The sequence below is a fragment of the Taurulus bubalis genome (genome assembly GCF_910589615.1).
Source record: "Taurulus bubalis genome assembly, chromosome: 19".
Classification (NCBI taxonomy): domain Eukaryota; kingdom Metazoa; phylum Chordata; class Actinopteri; order Perciformes; family Cottidae; genus Taurulus; species Taurulus bubalis.
In genome coordinates, this window is record NC_136607.1 from 21285373 (window position 1) to 21305112 (window position 19740).

Consider the following 19740-nt stretch of genomic DNA (forward strand, 5'->3'; position numbering starts at 1 on the left):
TAATAATATATATTCATCTGTTACATAACGACAGTGATCTCATCATAACGTTTTTTATGTTATAACATAAGCGTTATGAATAGCGTGATTTCCCTTCAGAGGTTTATTCTCCTCCAGGCGTCTCGTGTTTTATTCCTCATCGCCTTGACGTTTCATGGATGGACCGCTCGGTTTATTTATCTTCTCCCCCCCCCCCCCCCCTCTCCTCTCAGCCTGAATGGCCTTCATGTCCCGGTTCTCCAGGTCCCGCAGCAGCTCCAGGTCTCCGAGCCGGAAGGACTCGGAGCAGCGCGCCTCCCCGACGCCGACGGTGTCCGAGCTGGAGCGGCTGCTCTGCACCGGGAAGACGGCCTGCAACCACGCGGACCAGGTGTGGCCGCGGCTCTACATCGGGGACCAGTGAGTTACCTGTACACATGAACACATGAACACCTGTACACATGAACACATGAACACCTGTACACATGAACACATGAACACCTGTACACATGAACACATGAACACCTGTAAACATTAACACATGAACACCTGTACACATGAACACATGAACACCTGTACACATGAACACATGAACACCTGTACACATGAACACCTGTACACATGAACACATGAACACCTGTACACATGAACACCTGTACACATGAACACATGAACACCTGTACACATGAACACATGAACACCTGTACACATGAACACCTGTACACATGAACGCATGAACACCTGTACACATGAACACCTGTACACATGAACACATGAACACATGTACACATGAACACATGTACACATGAACACCTGTACACATGAACACCTGTACACATGAACACATGAACACCTGTACACATGAACACCTGTACACATGAACACATGAACACCTGTACACATGAACACCTGTACACATGAACGCATGAACACCTGTACACATGAACACCTGTACACATGAACACATGAACACCTGTACACATGAACACATGAACACATGAACACCTGTACACATGAACACATGAACACCTGTACACATGAACACCTGTACACATGAACACATGAACACCTGTACACATGAACACCTGAACACCTGTACACATGAACACCTGTACACCTGTACACATGAACACCTGTACACATGAACACATGTACACATGAACACATGAACACCTGTACACATGAAGACATGTACACATGAACACATGAACACATGAACACCTGTACACATGAACACCTGTACACATGAACACCTGTACACATGAACACCTGTACACATGAACACATGAACACCTGTACACATGAACACATGAACACCTGAACACATGTACACATGAACACCTGTACACATGAACACCTGTACACATGAACACATGAACACCTGTACACATGAACACCTGTACACATGAACACCTGAACACATGTACACATGAACACCTGTACACATGAACACCTGTACACATGAACACATGAACACCTGTACACATGAACACCTGAACACATGTACACATGAACACCTGTACACATGAACACCTGTACACATGAACACATGTACACATGAACACAAAAACACCTGTACACATGAACACATGAACACATGTACACATGTACACATGAACACCTGTACACATGAACACATGTACACATGGACACCTGTACACATGAACACATGAACACAAAAACACCTGTACACATGAACACATGAACACAAAACACCTGTACACATGAACACCTGTACACATGAACACAAAAACACCTGTACACATGAACACATGAACACATGAACACATGTACACATGAACACCTGTACACATGAACACATGAACACAAAAACACCTGTACACATGAACACCTGAGGAGCTCTCTGACCTGTTACTGAAGTAAAGTAGCAGTACTACATGTAGAAGTACTGCTGCAAGTACAACTCACTCAGATACTGAAAGTACCAAAAGTAAAAGTACTCACGGTGCAGAATGACTTATTATTATTATTGATGCATTCATGTGTTGATCGCTTTAATGTTGCAGCTGGTAAAGATGGAGCTCTGCTTAATTATTTAATATAATATTTTAATCTGTAAAAATATATTACAATACATGTTGAATATCTATATTTAGTGTTCATCGGAATCTGTCAAATAAGTATAAAATGGCAAAAAATGGAAATATTCAAGTGAAGTAACTCCATTTTTACAAGTATGCACGAGACGAACTCAGAGCCTGAAGACGGGTTCAGTCTGAGGAAACTAAACGAGACGAATGAACCGGTTTAGTTCATGACTGAGCAGGTGAGTGAGTGAGGGGGCGGGGCTTAAAACGGCGGGAAAGAGATGATCTCATGAGAGCAAAGAACCAGAATAAGTGTACGTAAAAGTATTCTGGCTTAATTTACAGTAAATCTACATCTAGAGAGAAAGCAGCTTTATCACATGAACTTAGACTTCTATACAACCAGAGGAGTCGCCTCCTAGTGGTCAGCAGAGAGAATGCAGCTTCAACACATGAAGCATATACTTCTATACAACCAGAGGAGTCACCCCCTGGTGGTCAGGAGAGAGAATGCAGCTTTAACACATGAAGCATATACTTCTATACAACCAGAGGAGTCACCCCCTGGTGGTCAGGAGAGAGAATGCAGCTTTAACACATGAAGCATATACTTCTATACAACCAGAGGAGTCGCCTCCTGGTGGTCAGCAGAGAGAATGCAGCTTTAACACATGAAGCATATACTTCTATACAACCAGAGGGGTCGCATTAAGCTTTAAGACATGATATAAATCACACTGACTCGTGGAGACAGCCCTTTGATACCGGCTCCTCTTCCTCCTCCTCTTCCTCCTCCTCTTCCTCTCTGCAGAGACATTGCGTCAGACCGCCGTGAGCTGGCCAAACTGGGCATCACTCACATCCTCAACTGCGCCCAGAGCAAGTGGCGCGGCGGAGCCGAGAACTACGCCGGCATGAGCGTCACCTACCACGGCATCGAGGCTCACGACTCGCCGAGCTTCGACATGAGCGTCAACTTCTACCCGGCGGCCGAGTTCATCCACAAAGCGCTGACGGGGGGAGGTGAGCGCAGGTCTAGAAACACAGGACTTCAAGTGCAGCAGCGGGTCAGAAAACTATAGAAATGTTAAGGATTTAAAGAAGGATGCCGCCTCACAGCAGCTTGCCCTTCATGCCCTGCAGGCACGGTGCTGGTCCACTGCGCGGTGGGCGTGAGCCGCTCCGCCACGCTGGTTCTGGCCTACCTGATGATCCGGCAGAACCTCACGCTGGTGGAGGCCATCAGGACCGTGAAGGACCACCGGGGCGTCGTCCCCAACCGGGGCTTCCTGCGGCAGCTCAACGGGCTGGACGGCATCCTGAGGGAGAGCCGGAGGACGACACCGAGCTGAGGACGCTACACACACACACACACACACACACACACACACACACACGCTGAGGTGCAGGGTTTTTTTTTATTTACTTATCTTTTTATTGAGTTATGTATTTGGTTATTTATTTATTTTTAATTCATCCGTCTTTTTACTTATTTGTTTATATTTATTTAGTTATGTTTTTGGTTTTGTATCTATCTTTTAATTTGTAATTTTTTTAGTTTATTTTTTATTTATGTATTTGTTTATATAATTATTCATCCGTCTCTTTATTTATTCATTCATTTATTTGTTTATCTATTTATTTACCTTTTTATTTGGTTACGTATTTGGTTATTTCTTTATTTTTTATTTATCTGTCTTTTTACTTATTTATGTAACTTGTTTTTCTTCTTCTTTGGTAATGTCCTGTTGTTGTTTATTTCTGTTTGAGCCTCTGAAACAACACGGATTGGAACTCAGTGATTTCCTTTAAGACTCGACGCTGTTTCATGTCGTTCAAGTCGAGTCGAGTCCGTTCTACTGGTCACAAACAACCAGTTTATTACAAACAACCAGTTTATTACATAAAACCTGTTTATTACATAAAACCTGTTTATCACAAACAGCCTGTGACCTTAAAGGTCACAGGCTCAACAGGCGAGGAACTCTCGCCTCTTTTGTAATCAAACTTCAGAGCATTCCGGATGTTTCACAGAGAAGAACAAACGCTGCAGAGAGGAAGTCTCACCTCCGGTGCTTCTGTTCTTGTTTCAGGAAATTAAACAAACTAAACGTGTCGAGGGTTCAAAGGTCTTTAAACGAGGAAAATATAACACTGGAAGAAGATTAAATCATATATATATATATACAATATATATATATACAGTATATATACAGTACATATATATATATATATATATATATATATATATATATATATATATATATATATATATAAATACATATATAAAATCCTGCAAACTGTCAGTCACTTGAACTCAGCTTATCCCCGGCTTATTCCCGTTGGTTCTGGCGCCCCCTGTGGACTAAAGCGGTAGTGTCTCTGAGCACCAGGGTCCCTTCAGAAAACCTCTCATTTAACAGGATTCGGGTCCTGACAGTCTGACCCCTTCAGTCCTGGTCCTGGTCCTGGTCCTGGTTCTGGTTCTCCGGTCCTCCTTCCGTCCAGCGGGTCCTGGTCCTGGTTCTGGTCCTGGTTCTGGTTCTCCGGCCCTCCTTCCCTCCAGCGGGTCCTGGTCCTGGTTCTGGTTCTGGTTCTGGTTCTCCGGCCCTCCTTCCCTCCAGCGGGTCCTGTAACACATCCTGGTCTCCAGGAGAAATAAAGAGTTAAAGTGACTGACAGTGTTCAGGATTCAACCACAGACCAATAGCAGGTTTAAATGGAGATAGCAGCTTAGCTTAGTGCTACCAGTACAATCAGGTTACCTGCAGGGTCTGGGTTCGAGGCCCGTGCTTTATTCTAGTCTTTTGTAATCAGAGATCTCGTCTCAGCGGTTCTTCCCCGTAGTTCACGTCTCCGCAGGTCTTCCCTCCACTTACTTCTGAGCATTCAGCGTCACTAAGAGCCCAGAAGTCTCTGGTCGTGGGCTCGTAGCCCGGGTCTCTGCTCGTGGGCTCGTAGCCCGGGTCTCTGCTCGTAGGCTCGTAGCCCGGGTCTCAGCTCGTAGGCTCGTAGCCCGGGTTTCTGGTCATGGGCTCGCAGTCCGGTTCTCTGGTCGTGGGCTCGTAGCCTGGTTCTCTGGTCGTGGGCTCGTAGCCTGGTTCTCTGGTCGTGGGCTCGTAGCCCGGTTCTCTGGTCGTGGGCTCGTAGCCCGGGTCTCTGGTCATAGACTCGCAGCCCGGGTCTCTGGTCGTAGGCTCGCAGTCCGGTTCTCTGGTCGTGGGCTCGTAGCCCAGGTCTCTGGTCGTGGGCTCGCAGCCCGGTTCTCTGGTCATAGACTCGTAGCCCGAGTCTCTGATCATAGGCTCGTAGCCCGGTTCTCTGGTCGTGGGCTCGTAGCCCGGGTCTCTGGTCGTAGGCTCGTAGCCCGGTTCTCTGGTCATAGGCTCGTAGCCCGGTTCTCTGGTTGTGGGCTCGTAGCCCAGGTCTCTGGTCGTGGGCTCGTAGCCCGGGTCTCTGGTCGCAGGCTCGCAGCCCGGGTCTCTGGTCGCGGGCTCGCAGCCCGGGTCTCTGGTCGTGGGCTCGCAGCCCGGGTCTCTGGTCGTAGGCTCGCAGCCCGAGTCTCAGCCAGCAGGCAGCCGGATGGTCGTTGTTTCACAGTGGTGTCGTCGTGTTTTGTTCACGTTCGATGTTTCAATCCAGCGTTTTTTAAATGATCATTCTTGGCTTTTTTATTGGATGCCTTGTGTGAAGTCCACTGGAGACTTGAGCCCATGGGGACGGGGTTGGCGCTCCAGGTGGAGAATCACAGGACATGTCTGAAAGGAACGAAGCGGGCGAAGATAAAGAGTCATAACTCTTTCAAACCGGAACACGGACACGAGACTCACGTTTATTAATGTCCACAAATCCACTTGGAAATCTCTGGGAAAAAAGCTTTACAATGTTTGTTTTTTTACATTTTCTTCAGTCGTCCGTGGATCCACTGCTAACGGCGACGATAAATACTTTTTTATTTATTTATTAAATTATCTATTTATTTATTTATCTATCTATTTATTTGTTTATTTATCCACCTTTCTACTTATTTATTTATTTATCTATTAATGAAAAAAATAATGTATTTATTTATTTATCTGTCTTTTTACTTTGTTTGTATATGTATTCTTCTTTTTCCTTACATATTTATTTATATAGTTTATTATTTATTTATCCTTCTTTTGACTTACATATTTATTTATGAATCTATATATTTAATTATCTATTTGTATATTTATCTTTTCATTTATTTATTTAAATAGTTTTATTCATTTAGTTTAGAACTCGAGTACAAACAAATTCCTTTTTTTCTGAGTTCATGAAACAACCTAAAAACATACATAAAATAAAAATAGATGATAAAAAATAGAAGCAGAGACAACTCTTTAAACTACAGCCCGTTAGAAGAGACTCCGCCTGGAACCAGCAGTCCAGTCTGAGCGCTCCAGACTAACGGAACCACTTCCTGTCTGGTTTCATCGCTTCAACTTCCCGCCAACTGTTTGCTCATACGTGATATTAAATTATTAAATACGCACGCGAGGCATTTAAAGTCGTTGTGCAGCGGGAAGCGAACCACAAACGTGCCGTTGCAAAAAGCTCAGAAACTGCCTGGCCGTGACAAACAGGAGATCTGAAACTAACCAGCTTTTCAATTCTGTGTTTTTTAAGGATTACCTCAAGTAACAAACGTGTTTTCTTCGTCTGATGTTTTTACGGTGAAGGGGAGAAAATAAATGTAAATAAAAATGATGAGACGTCGTGTCTGCAGATGTGAAGTCTTGGTGACACAGATCAGTGTCTGGTTTTATCGCTCTGGTTTCAAAGTTCATGACGCGAGTTTATCTGCTTTCCTGCTGAGAAGTGAAATACTAAGCATGGAGCTGAGGCAGGAGGCGATTAGCTTAGCTTAGCACAAAGACTGGAAGCGGAGGGGAACAGCTAGCCTGACTTGTTTTTACATATTCAGTTTGTTTCAGTGCATTTACAAACAGCAACAGTCATGTTTTAAACAATGGTTCTTTGACGTCACACAGGAAGTTCACGTTTCTAAAAGGTTTATCTATGCTAGCATGTTTATGTATGCTAGTTTCTGTTAAGTTGGCTGAAAGCAGAGTTTTGAATGTTTCCACAGAGTTTTAACACAAGAAACCTTTAAAAAAAATCTGAGACATGCAAATGATGCTACATCCATAATAGCATGCTAAACCACGCAGCATCTAGTAGATGACTCTTTCTAAACGTTGCAGAGAGCTAAGCTAGCCGTTTCCCCCCGTTTCCAGCGTTTGTGCTAAGCTAATCTCCTTCATTCAGAGGTATTGATCGTCCCGTCTAACTTCTCACCAAGAATGCATATATATTAAAACATGTTGGGTGTTTTGTTTTGAGGGCGTTGGAAAGCTAGTTTAGGGGACAATGGGTTTTAAATTCACGGCCGTTTTTGCACCGTATCCGGCCACAAGGGGGCCACACGGACCCCCTTTGTATCGCATGAGGAATGTTCACCATCTCCTGGATGTTTGAAATCTGCACTTTTTCTATAACATTTGGTATTGAATGGTGAAGGCATGAGTCCAGAATCGAGCCGACAAAACGCCAATCGTTTCATCTCGTGTCAGGAAACCAGAACTTCCTTAGTTAGACGTCCCGGTGCAGCAGAACCCTCCGGAGTTAAAACAGGAAACATTTAGAACAAATAAACAGGTGAACTACCTGCATATCTTCTGGACCGGTGTTTTGTACTTTACTGTGCCGTGATTGGTCGTCCGGTTTTCCCGCAGAGATCTTTCTATTGGACGTCTTTGTGTCACTGAGGTTCACTGTAAAGGAGATGTTGATGCTGTAGTCTGTGTTTGTTTCTATTGTAAATAACGCCGAGCATTGATACCTTTGTTTTGATAAATTGTGTACTTGATCAGAAACAATAAAAACATACAACTCATAGCTGTTGTACTGCCTTTTGTATTGAATCAGATACATTCATACATATTTTTATGACCTTTAGTGGTAAATAAATAGCGGTAAAAATGTGTCACTTCAAAAACATTCACTTGTTTTGATCAAATTCTAATGTTGTGATAATCTAATAAAACCAAATGAACTCAGATCAGGTATTCATCAATGAGGGACAAACACCAAGGAAACTGTCAAGTGTTTTATTCAGCCAGCGTCATCACGTGGTCCTCAAAGAGCAGATTTAAAAAAGGTACAAAATTAAGTGTTTTCCTACTGACGCTGCAGATGTCTAAGCTGAAACGGGACGTGGATAATAAAGCAGCAGAGTACATCTATAGCGCACCACAGTCGGCGATGACCACCTTGGACTTGGGCTTGCCGCTCTGCGAGCTCTGCGCCTCCATGGCCGTCACGACGTCCAGGCCCTCCACCACTTTGCCAAACACCACGTGCTTCCCGTCCAGCCTGCAGGAGGAGACACGAACACATGAAATGAGTCGGTTCTGAACCGGAGCGCGGCAGCAAAGTGGGTCCAGAGGAGCTCACCATTCGGTCTTGACGGTGCAGATGAAGAACTGGGACCCGTTGGTGTTGGGCCCGGAGTTGGCCATGGACAGCGTTCCCAGACCCGTGTGCTTCAGCTGGAAGTTCTCATCCGCAAACTTCTCCCCGTAGATGGATTTGCCTCCGGTTCCGTCGCCCTTGGTGAAGTCTCCGCCCTGGAAGTTGAATTAAAAAAAAGGTCACTCAGTATTTATTGTCACCAGTCGATGAGCTCGGGATAAACCTGACTTCACCTGGCACATGAAGTCTTTGAGGATCCGGTGAAAGGCGCAGCCCTTGTAGCCGAAACCCTTCTCTCCGGTGCACAAAGCACGGAAGTTCTCTGCAAAACAAAAGACAAACTTATAGGTTGATGTCGCCGGTAAAAAGCACTTTTTATTGCTTCAGAGCCGGGGTCTCGAACTAAAACCTCACGCCCGTCCCCGACCAGGCTGTTGAACACGTCATGTCCACCTCTGGACCCACAATGCTGCGTTGCAGGAGTGAAGCAACGCAGCATGTTCATTCTCCTTCTAGTCACTCTGTAGTAGTTTTCAATGTCTTTGTGATCGTGTTGCATATCTGTGAAGCAGTTTTGAGTATTTTTGTGGTCATTTTGCGTCTCTTTGCAGTCGTTGGAATAAGTTTGTGGTTGTTTTGCATTCATTTGTGGTCGAGCTTAAACGAAAATACACAAACTGCATAAAACAGCAGGATGATTTTGAGCCTCTAAACTACGGTCTGAGTTCTTTTCAGTCCCTTTACTTCCTGCTCTGTATTAGTCATAGCAGTGGTAGAGCAGCACTCCCTGTGTGACTGTATATGGTCACGCTCTGCTCTGCAACTGGTTATTCAGGCTCCCCCACCTTCACCTGCATGGCCGTGCCCATATTCTGACTAAGCGCTCAGGTGAGGACTCTTAGCCAATCACAAAAGCGTTGGTGTGTGGAAGAAGCCTCGGCTGCACGCAGCTATGCTTCCTCCTTTTATGGTCGTGGCTCACATACCTGCAGTCTTTGGCACCACGTTAGCAAAGAGCTGCAAAACACAGACACACAGCCTTTAGTGCAAATCACCCCGAAGGAGGTCACACACATGTTAACCAGCGAGTTCAAACCATAAATAAAGCAAAGTGACAAAGTAAGTGATTAGTGTGATGTGTGTCTTACCTCCATTTCAATCCTGGCAGGCTTTCCTCCACCAATAGTGATGTCAAAGAAAACTTTAGGGTTCCCCATGCTTGCAAACACGCGTGTGGTATGGTTACGATGGGAGGAATACACTGGAATGAGCAAGGGCCTGAGAATTCTATTCTGGTCTGTATTTATGAGAGTCTGTTGCTGCTGACAGCCAATCACAAACAAGGCCCTCCTCCGAGGCTCAAGAACGGACCTATGGCAACGGAGGTGGGCGGGGTCAAATGCGAGGATCTGTAGGCGGTAACGTGACACCGGGGCGGAGTGAATTACCACACCTGCCGGGTTTCATCAGGAAAAACTGCAATTTAAAAAACACGAGTACCAACGTGTTAGAATCCGACTCAGCAGAAACACATGGGCGAGGCTCAGCAGCTGGTCCGCCTCGTGTTGAAATATGTGTGCAAGCGGGAAAAGACACATGCTTAAAGGTTAGGGCTACGCATCCGTCAAAAGCTTGGAAATAAAAATGAGTCGTGTTTCTTTACGTCCGGCACAAGTTTCCCTCCTGAAGAGTATTATGAACAAAGCTTAACACTCATGAGGCTTGCTCATTAAAGAAACGTCTATGTGTAAATCACCATACTTAGAAAGTCATAACTTGGAGTCTGTAAAGTTTCATATCAATGTGCATCAGGAACATAAAAGTAATGCATTCAACGTACCACCTCATTGTGCCGCCATGATTGTAAACTATGAAATAGTCACTGATACTGGACTGACAAACATGCGACTGGCAAACATGCGAATGTGTTCAAATCAGTGAATACAAAATATAAAATGAATACACAATTGTACACAATATTTTTGTATGTAGTCACTGCCATCGTTGAGTCCATCCTCTGCTCCTCCATCACCGTCTGGTACGCTGCAGCCACTGCCAAGGACAAGGCCAGGCTGCAGCGCATCATCCGCTCTGCTGAGAGGTGATTGGCTGCAATCTGCCGTCCCTCCAGGACTTGTTCGCTTCCAGGACTCTGAAGCGAGCTAGGAAGATCGTAGCTGACCTCTCACCCTGGACACAACCTGGTTGAGTCCCTTCCCTCTAGCAGGAGGCTGAGGTCCATCAGGACCAAGACCTCATGCTCCATCAGGACCAAGACCTCACGCTCCATCAGGACCAAGACCTCACGCTCCATCAGGACCGTGAGGTCACGCCACACCAACAGCTTCTTCCGGTCGGCAGTCGGGCTCATCAACAGAGCCCAGGTCCCCTAACAGAACCCGGGTCCCCTAACAGAGCCTGGGTCCCCCACTGACTCACACTCAACCACTTACGTCAGTAAGTCCCTGAGGGTTCAGGGTTTGGGGTTTAGGGTTTAGGGGACATTGGGATTGGGCCCAAATGGACTGCCTGCTGGTAGACAGCAGATAACTGCGTATTTTTACTTAAATACATATGTTTTATTATAACTATCTATCCACAATGTCCTTGTTGCCCTCTGAGGATTTTGAACACGACATTCCTGGCGAGCTGAAAAGAAGACGAAGAGCATTCACTCAGAAAGATCCGTCTCTTAAAGGTACATACAACCAGATGTGGAGCTTTTCGATTGCCTCTTAACGGCTCTCAACATGGCGACGGCTTAGTCCCATGGACCGTGCATAAGAAATGGGCGTGGTCATCGTGACGCCACCCATTGGTTTGTGGACTGATGTTTTGAAGCCTCGAGTCCGCCGTCGCCATCTTGGATTATGGTCGTCGCCATGTTGTTGTTATTCGTAAACCAATGAACGGCGGTTTCCCTATTCAGACTGCGGAGTAACTGTCAATCACAGTAAGCCCCGCCCTAAAGCATATACCTGCAGTATGGTCTGTTTGAATATTATTTCATGATTAAATTCACTTTTGGGCGTTTTTGAGGTGAGAAAACAATCATGCAGATTTTGAATATTGGCTGTTTTACGGGTGAATCGGAAATTTTCTCCCGTTTATTTCATAATAAATATTAATGTGTTGTGACATGTAAACAAGCCGTCCGTCAATGGGAAATAACAGCCTCTTGTCCACGAGACCGCTCTCTAGTTTCCCCCCCAAAGTCAAATCAGCAGCTGCACATTAAAAAAAATGACCTTTTATATATATATATATATATATATATATATATATATATATATATATATATATATATATACACATACTTTTGTTGTTGTTTCTTCCCCTTTTTTCCCTGTGAAAGGGTTTTTACTATCTTTATTTGGGGAGTTTTTCCTGATCCGATGTGAGGTCCCGGGACAGGATGTTATGTTACAGACTGTAAAGCCCTCAAACTTGTATTTGTGATGTTGGGCTATATAAAATAAACTGAATTGTTGTTGTATACCCGGTAATAAAAGATTAAAATCACCAGAACCACCACTGAAAAATATAAAGGTATGAGATGTGAGGACCTCTAGTGGTCAAAGGTGTCAACTGCAACAATAAAAGAAGAAATCTTTTTGTTATTAAGAGGACTTTTACTCGTTTTGTTCTAACTGGCATTAATTAAATGATAATGTTGTGATTTCTCCAAGATAAAAACAACAAGCAGGTGTAATAACCAACACAAAGAAAGCGTTGAAGTCGCTTTCTTTACACCTTCAGATCGTTTTATTCAGAAAGAACAGACTAGAAGGTACGAAACATTACAGGACCACGAGCAACACGAGACCAACATCTTCAGAGGAGGAAGCTGCTTTCATTTCATTTCTTTCATCTCGCCGCAGTCGGCGATGACGACCTTGGCCTTCGGGGAGCCGCTCTTCGTGCCTTGCTTCTCCATCGCCTTGACGACGTCGGCGCCATCCACGACGTTGCCGAACACCACGTGCTTCTTGTCCAGCCTGCAGAGGAGAGCAGGTTGGGCTAGTTAGGTTAGATTAGATTAGGCTAGTTAGATTAGTTTAGGTTAGATTAGTTTAGGTTAGATTAGTTTAGGTTAGATTAGTTTAGGTTAGATTAGGTTAGTTTAGGTTAGATTAGGTTAGGTTTGATTAGGTTAGTTTAGGTTAGATTAGGTTAGGTTAGATTAGGTTAGTTTAGGTTAGATTAGGTTAGGTTTGATTAGGTTAGATCCGGTTAGTTTAGGTTAGTTCAGGTTAGTTTAGTTTAGGTTAGATTAGTTTAGGTTAGTTCAGGTTAGATTAGGTTAGATTAGATTAGGTTAGATTAGTTTAGGTTAGATTAGTTTAGGTTAGTTCAGGTTAGTTTAGGTTAGATTAGTTTAGGTTAGATTAGGTTAGATCAGGTTAGATCAGGTTAGTTTAGTTTAGGTTAGATTAGGTTAGATTATATTAGGATAGGTTAGATTATATTAGTTAGATTAGATTAGTTAGATTAGTTTAGGTTAGATTATATTAGGTTAGGTTAGATTAGACTAGTTAGATTAGTTTAGGTTAGATTATATTAAGTTAGTTCAGGTTAGATTAGTTTAGGTTAGACTAGTTTAGGTTAGATTAGGCTAGATCAGGTTAGATTAGTTAGATCAGGTTAGTTCAGGTTAGTTCAGGTTAGGTTAGTTCGATCAGGTTAGATTAGTTAGATCAGGTTAGGTTAGTTAGATCAGGTTAGTTAGATCAGGTTAGATTAGGTTAGTTAGATCAGGTTAGATTAGGTTAGTTAGATCAGGTTAGATCAGGTTAGATTAGGTTAGATCAGGTTAGGTTAGTTAGATCAGGTTAGATCAGGTTAGTTAGATCAGGTTAGATCAGGTTAGATTAGGTTAGGTTAGTTAGATCAGGTTAGATCAGGTTAGATTAGGTTAGTTAGATCAGGTTAGATCAGGTTAGGTTAGTTAGATCAGGTTAGATTAGGTTAGATTAGTTAGATCAGGTTAGATCAGGTTAGATTAGGTTAGTTAGATCAGGTTAGATTAGGTTAGATTAGGTTAGTTAGATCAGGTTAGATCAGGTTAGATTAGGTTAGTTAGATCAGGTTAGATTAGGTTAGATTAGGTTAGTTAGATCAGGTTAGATTAGGTTAGATTAGGTTAGGTTAGTTAGATCAGGTTAGATTTAGTTAGATCAGGTTAGGTTAGTTAGATCAGGTTAGATTAGGTTAGATCAGGTTATGTTAGTTAGATCAGGTTAGATTAGGTTAGGTTAGTTAGATCAGGTTAGATCAGGTTAGATCAGGTTAGATTAGGTTAGATCAGGTTAGGTTAGTTAGATCAGGTTAGGTTAGTTAGATCAGGTTAGATCAGGTTAGATCAGGTTAGGTTAGTTAGATCAGGTTAGATTAGGTTAGGTTAGTTAGATCAGGTTAGGGACCTAACTCTCTCTGGTTGGAGGCCCTGAAGGGGTCCGGAGTGGAGCTCACCAGTCGGTCTTGTCGGTGCAGATGAAGAACTGGGACCCGTTGGTGTTGGGCCCGGCGTTGGCCATGGACAGCGTTCCCAGACCCGTGTGCTTCAGCTGGAAGTTCTCATCCGCGAACTTCTCCCCGTAGATGGATTTGCCTCCGGTTCCGTCGCCCTTGGTGAAGTCTCCGCCCTGAGAGGGGAAAATATAATAAAAATAAAAGTTCACTCTGGTTTTTTGTGGCAACAGCGATTAAAAGATCTACGATCTGAACCCGGTGAAACCAGGAGGAGCTCACCTGGCACATGAACTTGGGGATGAGTCGGTGGAACGTGGAGCCCTTGTAGCCGAAGCCTTTCTCTCCGGTGCACAAAGCACGGAAGTTCTCTGTGAAATAAAAACTATGAAATGTACTTAAAGTTCAAATCACCAGGAAGTATTACTGCCGCTGGCTAGCTGATGATTATACGCATTGGGTTTGCATCAATACTCTTCATTTATGACGTTTTAAGTCTCTTGGTGGTAGTTTAGTAATTTTCCGTAGTTGTTTTGTTTATTTGGGGTTGCTTGTGTTTTTTTGCATCTTTTTATTGACGTTTTAAGTCTCTTTGTGGTTGTTTTAAATCTCTCTGTAGCTTCTTTAAGTCTCTTTAAGGTCATTTTGATTTTCTTCCTGGTCGTTTTGCATCTCGGGAGCAGCTGAACTTCAGCATTTAGTCCCTTTGAGACGATGAGGTCCAGATCTTCCACAGATAATTACACTTGATCCAAACTATGATAAATACATATCATCTGCCTGTGTCACTTAGCAGTAGCAGTTAGCCTCCCCGGCCAACAGAGTCCATGTCTGGTGTGAGGGGAACGAAGCTCACGTACCTGCAGTCTTTGGGACCACATCGGCCCGGAGCTGCAAACACCACAGAAGAAGAAACATTTAAACACAGAAGTCTGAACTCAGCAACAAAAGAGGCAAAGAGGCAAAGAGGCAAAGAGGCTCCTTTCAACAATTTCACCAAAAAGATTTAAGGTAAAAAAAAAAGAAAAATTCGGGCTGGAACTTTATTTTCACAATGATCAGAAAACAGTGAATATTGTGACGTAATGAAAAGAACAACATGACAGTATCATAAGAGAAGATACAAATAGATTATTTCTTTGCATTTTGCATTGACTCATGAATCATTGACTCGTGATGAGCGGCTATGAGCGGCATGGAGTCATAACTGCTCTGTCCTCTTGTTATGACTCTCCAGCTGCTGATGGGCGTTTCCATCAGCACGTCATTTATTCATGTGAACATCCCCGGATATAAACACTCTGATGTGCTATTTATCCTGCAAAAAGGCTCACAGCTGCACGAGAGGAGTTGAGGCCTTTAATATACATATACATATATATATATATATATATATATATATATATATATATATACATATATATATATATGTATATATATATATATATATATATATATATATATATATATATATATATATATATATATATATATATATGTAAAGCTGAAATGAAGACTCTGTACCTCCATGATGACGCGGCCCGCGGCGGCTCCGTCGATGCTGATGTCGAAGAAGACTCTGGGGTTCCCCATGCTGCTGCTGGTCGGGATGGAGCTGCGCACTTGAACGTCGCACGGGTTTTATCCCGGGCCGTATTTATCTAGGCGGGGGGCGGGGCCTAACGCGCCGGTGACGCAGAGGCCGCCGACAGCCAATCACAGGCGCGTGCTGTCTGCGCGGCTGCAGGATGGACCAATAGGAAGGAGGAGACGAGGGAAGCGGCGAGATGGCGAAAAAGATATATTTAAATAAATCCACCAGGCGGAGCCGGAGGGGCGGGGTCTCACTTACAATAATAATAACAAACATTTCCAACATCGTGCAATATTACACTTCAATTTCATGTGCAATGATATTTTAAATATTTGTGCAATATTCCATTTTTTACTTTTTCAACATTGAGAACATTTCTCTCAATATAAACTGTATTTTGTTTTATTTTACCTTTTCTATTCTTTATATCTTTTTAAATTAATTCTGATTTAATGCTATTCTGCAAGGCGTCAGTTTTATTTTTTATTTAATTGTTATTCTATTGTTGCTATATTTTTTTGTATTATTATTCTTCTGTTATCTTTAATGAAACTGGAACAATAATTTCCTTCTGGATTAATAAAGTTATATCTTATTTGATCCTAAATGTGTAAAAGTAATTTACTGTATACTTCAGAAGGTGGGAGAAGTACTTTCTGACTGACTGAAGTAAAAGTACATCAACACAGTGATCACAAAATAATGTATTAAACATAAGTCCTTAAATAATAATCAATTTAAACAATTACATGCACTTCATTACAGTGATCTATTTTATGGATTTTAAAATGTGTTTGTCATTTTCTATTAATTAATACATTTAATTAGAACATATTTACATTTGTTCCCTTTATGTGAAAACCTGCTGAAGAGAAAGTAAACATGAGTGTAATGAATATAAATATATATGAATATAAGTAAAATTACTGAAATGTTTGTATTCATGTTTTTCCCTTTGGCCTCAAACAGGAAATGAAATGTGAGAACTTTAGAGATTTATATTTTTTTTCCGCTGCTTTTTAATGTGAGACTTTTAATGTGTAAAGAAACCGATGGATCAATATTTCCCTCAGAGCAGAAAATGGAAATACTCAAGAACAAGAAGCTCAAAGTTGTATAAAGAATCATTTTATGCGACAGTCTGAATGAAAACATAAATACGTATGAAACATATTAATAAACACCAGAAGCTCCAGAACAAAAGCATTGTTGTCAGATAAAGTGATTTTTAATTCTGAGATTCAGGAGGACAAGGTAACCGCAGAACAATGACGATTATGATTACAAAATAAATAGAAAATAATGGCAATTACAATGCGTTACAAAATATGTGGAATAGTTTACATATTAAAAAACCTTTTTCTTCCTTTTTTTTCCTAGTAAATTTGCAGTTAAATAGTCCGTAATTTTCCAAATATAATAATAATATTAATAATAACGTCATCGTGTTGCTCGTTTGGCAAAGAACATTATTTCTTTGTTGCCTTGTTGGTGAAATAATTCATAGAAAAAACAAACGCCATCTTTACAAACTCCTGAACATCCTCTGCTTCCCGCCTGCAGCCCACCTTTTTACAATTGCTTTATAGTTTTCTAACATACATATGTATACGCGCCCACAAAGATCATTATCCAACTAAATAACATTAAAATTACCATGATTAACAATTCATTTGATACACACGTTCTCTAATGAAAACAGCCGAGTACACAGAACACAGACCCGGTGGGTACAGTCCGCCTTAAAAACACAGACCCGGTGGGTACAGTCCGCCTTAAAAACACAGACCCGGTGGGTACAGTCCGCCTTAAAAACACAGACCCGGTGGTTACAGTCCGCCTTAAAAACACAGAGGAGCTGCAAACGCAGAGAATGAAGCCTAGTTTATGGTTCTCCGTCAGGTCGACGCCGTAGCTACGCCGTCGACGCAGACCCCTACGCCGTAGCCTGACGCGCACCTCCAAAAAATCCTAACTACGCGTCGCGTAGTTAGGAAGCGCTGTGATTGGTCCGCTCAGAACGTCATTTCCGGCAGTTGCTTTTTCCCAGCCTCGACCGGTTTCGTGGTCGTACAGACCACCTCCGCAAACGTCTTCTCTGTCGCCTGCGCTTCAACATTTGCAATATAAGCATTTGCTCTTCAATATTGATGAGCTCCAACTTTAATGCAGCCGCTCCAACTTGGTCGCCATTGTTTACTGTGACCGGAATTCGGCTATAACCCCTGAAACCACACAGACACACAGGCACTCCCCCTGGTGGCATGGCGGTTAACTGCAGAGCAACGCGTTCCCTCGCCCAGAACTTCGAATGCTCAACGCGTAGGTACGCCGTCGACGTGACGGAGAACCATAAACTAGGCTTGACTCGACGTGACTCGTAATGACTCGACGTGACTCGACGTGACTCGCAATGACTCGACGTGACTCGACGTGACTCGCAATGACTCGACGTGACTCGTAATGACTCGACGTGACTCGACGTGACTCGTAATGACTCGACGTGACTCGACGTGACTCGACGTGACTCGACGTGACTCGTAATGACTCGACGTGACTCGTAATGACTCGACGTGACTCGTAATGACTCGACGTGACTCGTAATGACTCGACGTGACTCGACGTGACTCGTAATGACTCGACGTGACTCGACGTGACTCACGGCGGTACTCATTTACAGGATGAAAGAAAAACCCAAACACCTTCCAAAGAGGGTGAAACCAAACGGAGGGAGTCTTTTTTAATATATATATATATATATATATATATATATATATATATATATATATATATATATATATATATATATATATATATATATATATATATATATATATATATATATATTTATTTGTATATATTTATAAATATATATATATTCATAAATATACATTTATAAACACATATATTTATAAATATTATATATACAAATTAATTTATAAATACATATATTTGTAAATATGTGTTTATAAATATACATAATATTTATAAATATTATATATAAATGTATTTATATATATATATATATATATATAAATGTATATATATATATATATATATATATATATATATATATATATATATATTTCACAGTGCTGAAGGACGTCAGCGCTCCCAAACTTCATGTTTAAAATAATAATAATAATAATAATAATAATAATGGAAAAGAGTCTTTGTACACGTGTTTATTTTGTTCTTTCGCTCCGTCGTCTCAGAGAAACAAAACTAGAAAGTGACCGCTGCCCTTATTTTACATCCCATAATAATCTGCTAGTATTCTATATTTTTCTGTTTTTGTTAATTAATCCCAGGATAAGATCCAAACACTGCACCTCCTCTAGAATTATGTAATTACGTTTTTATTTAAATTGGTTATTTACTGATTATAAAATGTTTGAGGGAAACTTTGAAATTGACGATAACATGAAGCCATCCCATAATTGACACCTTAAACTTCTCAATTAGGGCGGAATCCTTAAAAAAAAACTTCAATTGAAGAGATAATTTAATAAAATTAAAATCTCTTCATTAAATATCCTAGATTGCCATTATTTTTTGAATGGTCAAAAAAAAAAAAAAAAAGTACAGATGTGGATTCATCCGCCGCTGAAAATAGTCCCTAACAAACGCTGTTTACTGTCGTTTGTTTGATTAAAAGTCTGTCCCCTTCGCCTCCTCTTCCTCCTCCTCCTCCTCTTCCTCGCCTCCTCCTCATCTATAAAAGGGCCGAAGGCCTTTACGCACATTTAGTTTTTTCATATATGTAAATATATATTTTTTTGTCGCTATTTCACACAGCACATGAATATTTTACATTAAAAAAAAAAGAAAGCGACAAACTTAATTTCCTCCTTTCAACCAGCGCAGACCTTTCACAATAAAAGCCCGAGATACATAATATTCCAAAGGAGCGTACGTGCTTTTACTTTGATTTGTAGACGGAGGCGAGGAGAAGAAACGGAGGACGTTCACAACTCTTTTCATGGGATTAATAACGTCGAGAAGAAGAAGAAGAAGAAGAAGAAGAGAACACCGACAGCGTTACCTTTAATGCAGCGGGTCCCAAAGGGGAGCTTTAAAAATATGACAAGGAAGGATTTTACAACTCTGGGAACTTCACACCATGTCGATGATTGTATATCTAGTTTGGGA

At 41.9% G+C, this 19740-nt stretch overlaps 3 protein-coding genes across 3 annotated transcripts; 1 reads left to right on the forward strand and 2 right to left on the reverse strand.

Annotated features, from left to right (window-relative positions):
* Positions 1-217: 217 nt before the first annotated feature.
* dusp26 (dual specificity phosphatase 26) lies at positions 218-3379 on the forward strand (the record flags this gene model as incomplete). The annotated part of the gene is made up of 3 exons (XM_079235274.1): positions 218-399; positions 2839-3050; positions 3171-3379. 3 exons carry the CDS (start codon positions 218-220, stop codon positions 3377-3379), a joined length of 603 nt encoding a protein of 200 aa, XP_079091400.1.
* A 4768-nt stretch (positions 3380-8147) lies between these two features.
* Positions 8148-9792, reverse strand: LOC306751619 (peptidyl-prolyl cis-trans isomerase A-like). The gene is made up of 5 exons (XM_079235233.1): positions 9674-9792; positions 9512-9542; positions 8759-8847; positions 8508-8680; positions 8148-8426 (listed from the first exon to the last, which is right to left on the reverse strand). Exons 1-5 carry the CDS (start codon positions 9740-9742, stop codon positions 8294-8296), a joined length of 495 nt encoding a protein of 164 aa, XP_079091359.1. The 5' UTR covers positions 9743-9792; the 3' UTR covers positions 8148-8293.
* Positions 9793-12181: 2389 nt separating this feature from the next.
* LOC306751618 (peptidyl-prolyl cis-trans isomerase-like) lies at positions 12182-15604 on the reverse strand. Its single transcript, XM_079235232.1, has 5 exons — positions 15519-15604; positions 14855-14885; positions 14277-14365; positions 13998-14170; positions 12182-12523 (listed from the first exon to the last, which is right to left on the reverse strand). The coding sequence occupies exons 1-5, from the start codon at positions 15585-15587 to the stop codon at positions 12379-12381; spliced, it is 507 nt and encodes a 168-aa protein (XP_079091358.1). The 5' UTR covers positions 15588-15604; the 3' UTR covers positions 12182-12378.
* Positions 15605-19740: the final 4136 nt, after the last annotated feature.

Bases quoted from the DNA above. Each gene is read 5' to 3' on its own strand.
- LOC306751619 (XM_079235233.1), bottom strand. From the start codon at position 9,742: ATGGGGAACCCTAAAGTTTTCTTTGACATCACTATTGGTGGAGGAAAG. The intron at 8,681-8,758 runs GTGAAGTCAGGT...TTCAACTTCCAG, and splicing joins TCAAAGACTTCATGTGCCAG to GGCGGAGACTTCACCAAGGG. The intron at 8,427-8,507 runs GTGAGCTCCTCT...CTCCTCCTGCAG, and splicing joins TGCACCGTCAAGACCGAATG to GCTGGACGGGAAGCACGTGG.
- LOC306751618 (XM_079235232.1), bottom strand. From the start codon at position 15,587: ATGGGGAACCCCAGAGTCTTCTTCGACATCAGCATCGACGGAGCCGCC. The intron at 14,366-14,854 runs GTACGTGAGCTT...TTTATTTCACAG, and splicing joins TGTGGTCCCAAAGACTGCAG to AGAACTTCCGTGCTTTGTGC. The intron at 14,171-14,276 runs GTGAGCTCCTCC...TTCCCCTCTCAG, and splicing joins TCCCCAAGTTCATGTGCCAG to GGCGGAGACTTCACCAAGGG.